The following is a 9199-nucleotide window of genomic DNA, read 5'->3' on the forward strand; positions in this document are numbered from 1 at the left end:
ATAAAAGGCATAGCTATTCTAACATATTAATAGCTAATTATAAAGATCATTTATATGTGCATGTAAGTTACAAAGCCAGTAATCTGATCTCTTACATATTAATTATTGGATCAATTAGAGAGGGGTGAGACGTTAGACTTAGAAAGTGATTATGGGATTAATTAATTTAATTTTTTTTTGGATTGCATGTTGCTGTCAATAATCAATAATTAATTAATGGAAAAATATGAATAATGATGATAATAATGTGTGTATATGTGTTTATGTATGTATGTATGTGTTTTATATGTGTGCATGTATGAGTTTTGGAGGACATTTTGGGAAGAAGTATGTTAACATCCCAATCCATTTTTATAATAGTATTAGATTACTCAACTATACATACCACTTAACGGTTACAACTATACTTAACAGTTAACAGTTACTTAACTATACTTAACATGGAACAGGTAAAAGTTAACAGTTAATCAACTATAGTTCACATGTATTAGATAAAACACAATAGTTAATCAACTAAATTTAATATTTAAAAGGAAAAAAGTTAACACTTACTCAAACTATACTTAATATAGAACATGTAAATGTTAACAGTTAATAGCTATAGTTCACATTTATTAGGTAAAACTTAATAGTTAATCAACTAAACTTAACATTTAAAAGAATAAAGTTAACACTTACTCAAACCATACTTAACATGGAACATGTAAACATTAACACTTAATCAGCTATAGTTCACATGTATTAGGTAAAACTTAGCAGTTAATCAGTTAAACTTAACATTTAAAAGGAAAAGTTAATACTTACTCAACTATACTTACATAGAATGGGTAAACGTTAGCAGTTAATCAACTATAGTTCACGTGTGTTACATAAAACTTAACAATTAATCTACTAAATATTTGTACATCCATTAATTCAAATGAATGTTTTTGTATGTAGGCTTTTATTTCTCAATTACAAACACATTATGTACAGACTACATATACTTGTCAAGCCAAAAAAATAGCCTATGTACAATATAATTTAAAACAAAAACTAATCCTCTCAACAATATCACTCGTATCTTATGAATGACCAACAAAAATAAAACAACAAAATCATAGCAATTTGAGCTGCTTCTTTTGATGAATTCAGACTTCAATAGTATGGAAAAGCTCCAAGCAACAACATTCTCGTGTGGCATTTAATCAAATACCTTTCTTGCATCCAACTACCATCTGGACTTGAAGTGCCAAAACCCTAATCCTAGCATCCAATTCTGCCTCAACCAGTTCTTCGGCCCCGAAGCCTCCAACTTTGCCATTGGGCACCAGTACCTTGCTCGAAATAGCAACACAGCCCGGTCATTGATTTGTTCTATCTTCCTCAACTCGGCACGCAGAACCTCATAATCAGGTCCCTCACATGCTGCCCACCTTTTTACAGTAGATCCTCGAACTCCTTCCACTCATTCCCCTTCTCCCTCATGCAATCCTTGGTCTAAATTTGGATATCGTACTTTAGCACCTTCTTCAAACCCTTGCACCTAGGTTTCTACACTTGCAGGAGCAGAATCGGGACGTTCTGAGGAGGGGCGGCGGGGGAAGAGGAGGAGGAGGAATGAGAGGAGGAAGGGGAGGGGGTTGGTGATTAGGGTTAGAATTAGGGTTTAAGAGAGGAATCAGAGGAGGTGGGAGAGAGAGGAGAGGATGAGGAAGGAGTAGGGGAAGAGGACGAGGGAATGAGGATCAGGAGGTCGAGGGTGGCAGCAAGGGAGGAGTGATTGTAGCAGGATGAGAAGGAGGTAGGTTTGCTAGGGTTAGTGTTTTTGTGCTTGGATTTTGAGATGGGGAGAGAGGAGGAAGAGATGGAAGAAGAAGGAGGTTGATAGTGCTTTTGAGTGGGTGAAGAGGGGTAAAACGGGGAACATGGGTACATATAATTTTTAGGGCCAATACACAAAGAATAAATATAAGAGGCTGAGCCACATGAAGTTTTCATTTTTTTGGAACCTTGACACAATTTTCCCTAATTATTTCTATCGATGGCTCTATTCGTGGTTAGACAAATTCGTAGTTTCTTCTATTTATATACAAAACTTAGGTGGAAAATATTGTAGTTATATTTGTAATTCATCCAAACTGTACAACAAATAATTAATCTCCAAGGACAACTCTTTTCTTCGCCATCTGCGAATAGATTTTATGCGTATCTTAATAAGTTATGTGTGAACATGCAGAGTTCTTCTACAGAATTGATTGATTGTGTTGATATCTACAAGCAACCGGCATTCGACCATCCATTACTTCTGAATCACACACTGCAGGTTTATCTAATTCTTTTTGGACTTCCGTAAACTACAAGCGAAACTATCAAGTTCCTTTGATTTTTAAACACCACAAGCCATCATAACACTTGGACATTAATTTTTGTGAACCGTCATCCGTGAATAATGCAGATAGAGCCTAGCTTAAAGGCAAGCAACAAAACTACCCATGAAGTGGATTCTCCGACTAAAACTCTTCAGGGTTGGCATGCAAAAGGAAAATGTCCAGAAGGGACAGTCCCAATACGAAGAGTTAGAAAGGTGGATATCCTGAGGGGAGCCTCAGTCGAAAGCTTCGGAAAGAAACATCCATCATTCCATATTTCGCGGGAAAATGAAGAACCTGCAGATACTGTATCTAATGGGCATGAGGTATAAAGTTTAAGCCGTAAATAGTATATGCCTTTAGTATTGAACTAATTAAATGTTTTCCTGGTGCAGCACTCTGTAGTTGTGCAGAGTGGTGATCGATATTACGGAGCGAATGCTGACATAAACTTGTGGAGTCCTCGTGTCAGACCCAATGATTTCAGTCTTTCGCAGATATGGATTATATCAGACGAGAGCATTCAGAACACAGCTGAAGTAGGAATCATGGTATTGTCGTCTTCACTGTTTTATAATGACAAAATGCAATCTACTCCTCTATACGAATAGGAGAACCCAAGATTCACTATTCATGCTATAGTAATGCTACAATAGCATTTACTATATCTTTACTGTTGTAGCAAGCAGATGGATACCACGGTTTTTGAAAAAGTATATTGCAGCACACGAGAATACTATAGTGGGGGAAAAAAATATCCCGTGCTTTGCACGGTGTTCACACTAGTAGTTACTGAAAGGTTAAAATAACCATTTTGATAATCCATTAAAAAAAACAAGAATACTCATTTAACCTTGAAAATTAAAACAAGAGAGTGAACGTTTTGCTGCGTTGCTAAGTTAGATAGTTCTATTTCTCTTTTTCCCCAGTTATGTTACCCAAAAACAACTCAAAACAATGTTTTTCATCTCATTTTAGGTATATCCAAAGCTTTATGGAGACTATGAGAGTAGACTCTTTGTATACTGGACGGTACAGTACACATAATTCTATTGCAATTAGGAGTCTCATTTCTTGTATTTTATTTTCTCAAATGTTCCTTGGATTATCCTGAATTACACAGGCGGATGATTACAAGAGCACAGGTTGCTACAATTTGATCTGTTCAGGTTTTGTTCAAGTCAGCAACTCTATCGCCTTAGGTACCGCATTTTCCCCACCATCTACTTATGAAGGGGTTCAGTACAGCATCACTATCTTCATTATCAAGGTAATAAATTGGGTTTAGCATATAATTTCTACTTAATTTATTATGCATATCTTCGCACAAATAATTACCTGTATATAATCATTTGAGTTCTCTAGTCCTTGGTGAAAAGAAAATTTGTCCACAAATTTTTAATTAGTTAGCTGTTTTGTTATATGGCATTCCTAACGATTTGTTTACCAAGTGAACCAAAGCCCCTTTTCTGATTAGCGCTTTATTGTAAGATTCGTGTGTCAATATAGTCTCATATTGAAAAGAATTAAAATGGTACTGGAGTTAACTACAAATTAGGACTAATTCCTAATAATTTAGGCTTCTAATCATGGTGTTTTTCTTGTTATGTTTTTGTAAAAAGCACCATGGTGTTGTGTTTTTCCCTTAAAACGTTTTCAAAACACCATGTTAAGTGTTTTTGGTCAATACTAGTTTGACTCATTACAACATTAGTATTAAACATATTATTAATATATTATATATTAATTAGATAAAATATATTATAAATAAAATATTATAATATGCCAACAGCTTCGGTGCTCCCAAGCAGTTGGTGTAGTTTGTTTCCTTAAAAATCTCTCTCACATCCTAAATTTGAGGGATAAGGTAGTTGACAGTAGTTCCACACCCAAAAAAGTAATTTCACTTAGATAAAAAGGTTATTTTAGGAAGTATAAATAAGAAGATAAATAGGAAGTAGTTAGAATTCTCCAACTAATGAAAAACTCTCGGTGTCTTTATTTTTTTGACGTGGTTTTCTTCTCCAATCCCCTAATTCATTGCGCGGATGGCCAAACCTAATGGAATTTAATTTTTGATATGGTCATCGATCCTATGAAATACTTCATACGAGCGTCTTCTTTCTCTAGAGTAGTGAGCCTGAGATCATGAGTGTCGCCACCGGGCCAATCTGATTGGAAATAAATTGTTTTTTGCATGGAGGAACTGTAGTATGAGCCCGGCATTAATTGGCTTTCTCTTAGGCCTTGGGAACCTTCATTCGATTAATTTTCAACTAAACAACTGAGATTTTGAATGAACATGATTGCTTTGTTTAAGTTCATCAACATGGTTGATGGTCGATTTTCTTCGGATCCAATTTCCTTGTATCGCATTCAATCACATGTTAGATTTCTTGTTGATATCTTTATTGAGGAATTTTCTTAGCGTAATTCACCTGTGATTCTATTTAAACGGATTTATACGCGTTTGATGGAATTCTGTGGATGAGAAATTGGTAGGGACGAAATTTTTTTGTTTTTCCAAATTTACCCTTTTTCAAAAATAAATTAATAAATGATTTTAGGAGCACCGAAGCAAAGCCCTTATAATATTTAGTTTACATTATTATAGTATTAGAAGTATTAAATATAATACAATATAAAATTATATAATGTATTATATTATAATTATTACATATTATTTTTAAATAATTATATATTTAATTATTTTGGTATATCAATTTGTTATTGTTATATATTATATTAATATTTTTATAATAATGTTATTTTATTATTATATAATATTATACTATTATTAATATAATATAATATTTTACTATTATTCATATAATATAATATTATTAATAATGTATATAATATATTAATATTTTATATATTATATTACATTTACTATACAATATATTATTATAATATTACTATTATATTATTATTTTATTTTTAAATATTTTACTATTATATAATATTTTATAATTATTAATTTATTACAGTTTATTTATTAAAAAGTTAATAATATTATAGCGATTATACTATTGTGTAGTATATTATTATATCTTTATTATATTATTATTTATTATCAATAACTTTTTATTAGTTTATTTATATTTTATTATTTTTTATTATTATTTATTATTATAGAATACATTGTTAACATATTAAATACTAGTATTTAATATGTTATTATAAAGTTATATAATATATTTTATTTATTATATTTTTATATTATTTAATAAATATTACTAATATATTAGATTAATTATAATATAGTATAGTATAGTATAGTATAATAAGCATGTTGATAATAACTCTATGTTAATTACATTTAATATATTATGCTAGATATTATATTAACACTTTCTCAAACTCAAAACCAAATCACCAAACTTAAAACACCTTTTAGGTGTTTTGAAATAAGTGTTGTGTTTTTGGTTTGAGGATGATTTACCTTAAAAAACACAATGATTTCCAAACGCATAGTGTTTTGTTTTTGGCAAAAACACCATGAAAACAACTAAAACACCATGGTATCTAAACAGAGCCTTAAATATTAACTTGATTTGACTATCAATCAATATTTAATGTCTACTAGTATAATATATGTGTGTTTCATGTAGATAGTTTTGTTTCAAAGCAAAAAAAAATAATATTCTAAGTAATATGTCATATTTTCGTGAGTATTTACTTACAGTTTGGATCCTATACAATGAATAATAAGTAGTTATTAGAGAGATCCAATTATCTTAGACCACTTTCTTAGATGAGACATATGAATTCTTTGTCTTACCTTTTTTTTTCTAATCTTTTTACATTATAAATGGGCTCAGCTCATATTATTTTATTTGTATATTATAGGTTTTATATATTAGTCCCTTAAATCTTTTATGTTTTGCAATAAGTTCCTTAAATCATTAAAATCAATTTTAGATCTTCTCATTTTTTATTTACTCTAGAATTAACTGCTAAAATCGTTGAAATTGCTATTAAATCCCCTATTTCTCACAAGTTATTTCAAATTAATCGCTCGAATTATACATCAACTCTTTATTGGATGGATTAATTTCAAAATAATTTAAGAATTAGGTATCATAATAGGAGTTTCACTAATTTGAGAGACTAATTTCAAAGTAAGTACGAAGTTAGCGGCCTTATAGTAATATGAAATATTTTAAGGAGTAATATTTTAAAAAAGCCATTATTTTTATTATTGTTTTTGAACAAATGGGTTGCTATAAGTATCCTTCAACCATGTCTTCTATCTCTGTTCACATGGAACAAAGAGGGAGAGGGAGAAGAGGTAGATTGTAAGTGCAACCACATTTGTTCTCATGAATCCGTAATGGAGATCTTATGAATTTGGTGGTTTCTCCTACCGGATGGGTTTATAGTTGGTCATTAAGAAGACTCCTTAATTATAGCAATGAATGATCCAATATTTTCTAGATAAAATGTGTAGTAAATTCAAGGTCATTACCAAAATAAACTTTCATGTGTAAGATTCGAATTCTCATTCTGCATGATTTAGAATACAATCATTTCCACACAAAAATAATTTATGTCATGCATTTATCGAGTTCTTTTGTAAACAAAGATTTTTAAGCATAATATGGATCAAATTAGCATGTAACTACATTTTATGTGTATTAAATATGGAGAAACGTGAAAAATGTATATTCATATACAACACAAAATATTTCCTATTATTCATCGGCAACGCAGCAAGTTCCTTATTAATACTCTTGAATTGCATGCACATTCTCATCTTTAATCATTGCAATGATAAGTTTCATATGCACCAGATCCAACAGCAATAGCCTCCTCATCCCCATCAATAACCACGATGGATACCCCTCCTCCCCAATTGTCGTCATAGTCGCTTCTGTTGACATCGTGTTTGTCGTTAGCTCTACTAACCACTTTGTCCAATGTTTATTCCTTGATGACGGATTTATTGATGTGGAGGATGGCGATTTAGTTAGCGGCGTCAATGATGTGGCTAATGGTGACCTCTAAGATTGTTTTTATTAGGCGACATGGATGTGGGTAATGGCAATCCTAAGAACATTTTCTATTAGGCATTACGGATATGGGTAATGGAAACCCTAAGAAGTAAGAACATTTTCTATTAGGCATTTGACTGATGTCAATGTTGCGCATATATAGAAGAGAAGAATTAAGGTTAAAGATTGAAGATATTAGTCATTAGAGGTAGGAATTAAGGTAGGAATGGAGCTTTGGGTTTAAGGTAGTAGGTATATATGAGAGGAGAATGAGTGTTACAGATGATAGAAACTAAAGGGTTGTACGATTAAATTTTAGATTAATGGGACATTAAGGGGAGTAGTGGGGACATTATGGTGATGATAAGGGTTGTACGATTAAATTTTAGATTAATGGGACATTAAGGGGAGTAGTGGGGACATTATGGTGATGATTAAATGAATAAATGGTGTGTTTTTATTAATGGGACATTAAGGGGAGTAGTGGGGACATTATGGTGATGATTAAATGAATAAATGGTGTGTTTTCATTAGCGATAATAAGTGTGGAGGTTACAATAGTGATGGGTGTTTAATGGGGTTGATATAGAATTTAAATGGATAATTGTATGTGTGTTCATGTACGTATGGATGGATGTGTAGCAGGGGTTAATTATCACATTATATTGAGTATATTTATGTGATCATGTACGTGTATGTGCATTTGTTTGAAGGCTTTTTGGGTAGAAATGTTTTAACATGGCAACCCACTTTTATAATAGTATTAGATGCATAGATTTGACTACCAAACAGGCCTAAGTTATCCTTAAAGCAAGTGGTATCAAGAGTACTGATTCTTGTCTGACAAACCAGGATAATGACTATAGTTATGATTCAGTTTCATGAGAACCTGTCGCCGGCGCATATTTTAATTAATCTTGGCTGTTCTGTCTTCCAAGGATCCAAAGAGCGGGCACTGGTGGTTATCCGTTGGGGGTTATTGGGTCGGGTACTGGCCTGACTCCCTCCTACCCGATTTACGAAATGGAGCGCTTTACGTAGAATGGGGAGGCGAGGTCTATAATGATGATTACCAGCAAGGGAGCACGACTACAGAAATGGGAAGTGGTCATTTTGCTGAAGAAGGCGCAATGAAAGCCGCGTTTTTCGATAATCTTCAAACTGCTGATGTTAATGGCAAATTTCAATATCCTACGTCGCTGCGGGCTATAGTTGAGAAACCCAAATGCTATAATTTGGTTGCTGGAGACAAATATTTCTACTATGGGGGCCCCGGAAAATCGGCTGAATGTCCCTAAAGACAACATCCTCAGTTGATATATATATGTATAAGGTTTGCACTGTTATGAATGGGAACTAAGTGGGTTTGCTTGATGTGTGTAATATGAATAAGGAGGAGAGAGGACATGCGTGTTCTTCTCTCTCTCTCTCTCTCTCTCTCTCTCTCTCTCTCTCTCTCTCTCTCTCTCTCTGTTTGTGTGCTTTGAATAATGAAAGAGGGGAAGTGTGTTGTATTATGCGTGCCAATTATATTGAAAGCTTGGTTAAGCCCTCCAAAGGTAGCAATCAACAAAGCACGCTGAGATTTATATTTTTCTTCTCAAGGATATATAATGAGATTAATCTTTTGTAAACTTTAACTTTGCATTTAAATTATGTAAATCAAGACCTTAATAATTACATCCATACTTAATTAAGATCTTAGAACTATATGATTATCACATGCATAACAATTAAGGAAGAAGACATGCCTTGATCCATATTAGTGGCAAATGATTGGGCACAAGAGCCCTTTTGAACAAACTAGTATAGTGCACGTGCGTTGCACGTGGACATATTTGTTTTATGTTC

General features: G+C 32.6%; 2 protein-coding genes across 2 annotated transcripts in view; both read left to right on the top strand.

Annotated features, from left to right (window-relative positions):
- Positions 1-2335, top strand: part of LOC109838301 — an 8196-nt gene extending 5861 nt beyond the window's left edge. Inside the window, exon 5 of the mRNA XM_020406754.1 lies at positions 2219-2335. Within this exon, the coding sequence (XP_020262343.1) occupies positions 2219-2335 (117 nt within the window). The remainder of the gene's footprint in view (positions 1-2218) is intronic.
- On the top strand, positions 2426-8862 carry LOC109839772. The gene is made up of 5 exons (XM_020408275.1): positions 2426-2677; positions 2747-2902; positions 3330-3383; positions 3475-3621; positions 8287-8862. Exons 1-5 carry the CDS (start codon positions 2432-2434, stop codon positions 8644-8646), a joined length of 963 nt encoding a protein of 320 aa, XP_020263864.1. The 5' UTR covers positions 2426-2431; the 3' UTR covers positions 8647-8862.

The sequence above is a fragment of the Asparagus officinalis genome, chromosome 4 (genome assembly GCF_001876935.1).
Source record: "Asparagus officinalis chromosome 4, Aspof.V1, whole genome shotgun sequence".
NCBI lineage: Eukaryota > Viridiplantae > Streptophyta > Magnoliopsida > Asparagales > Asparagaceae > Asparagus > Asparagus officinalis.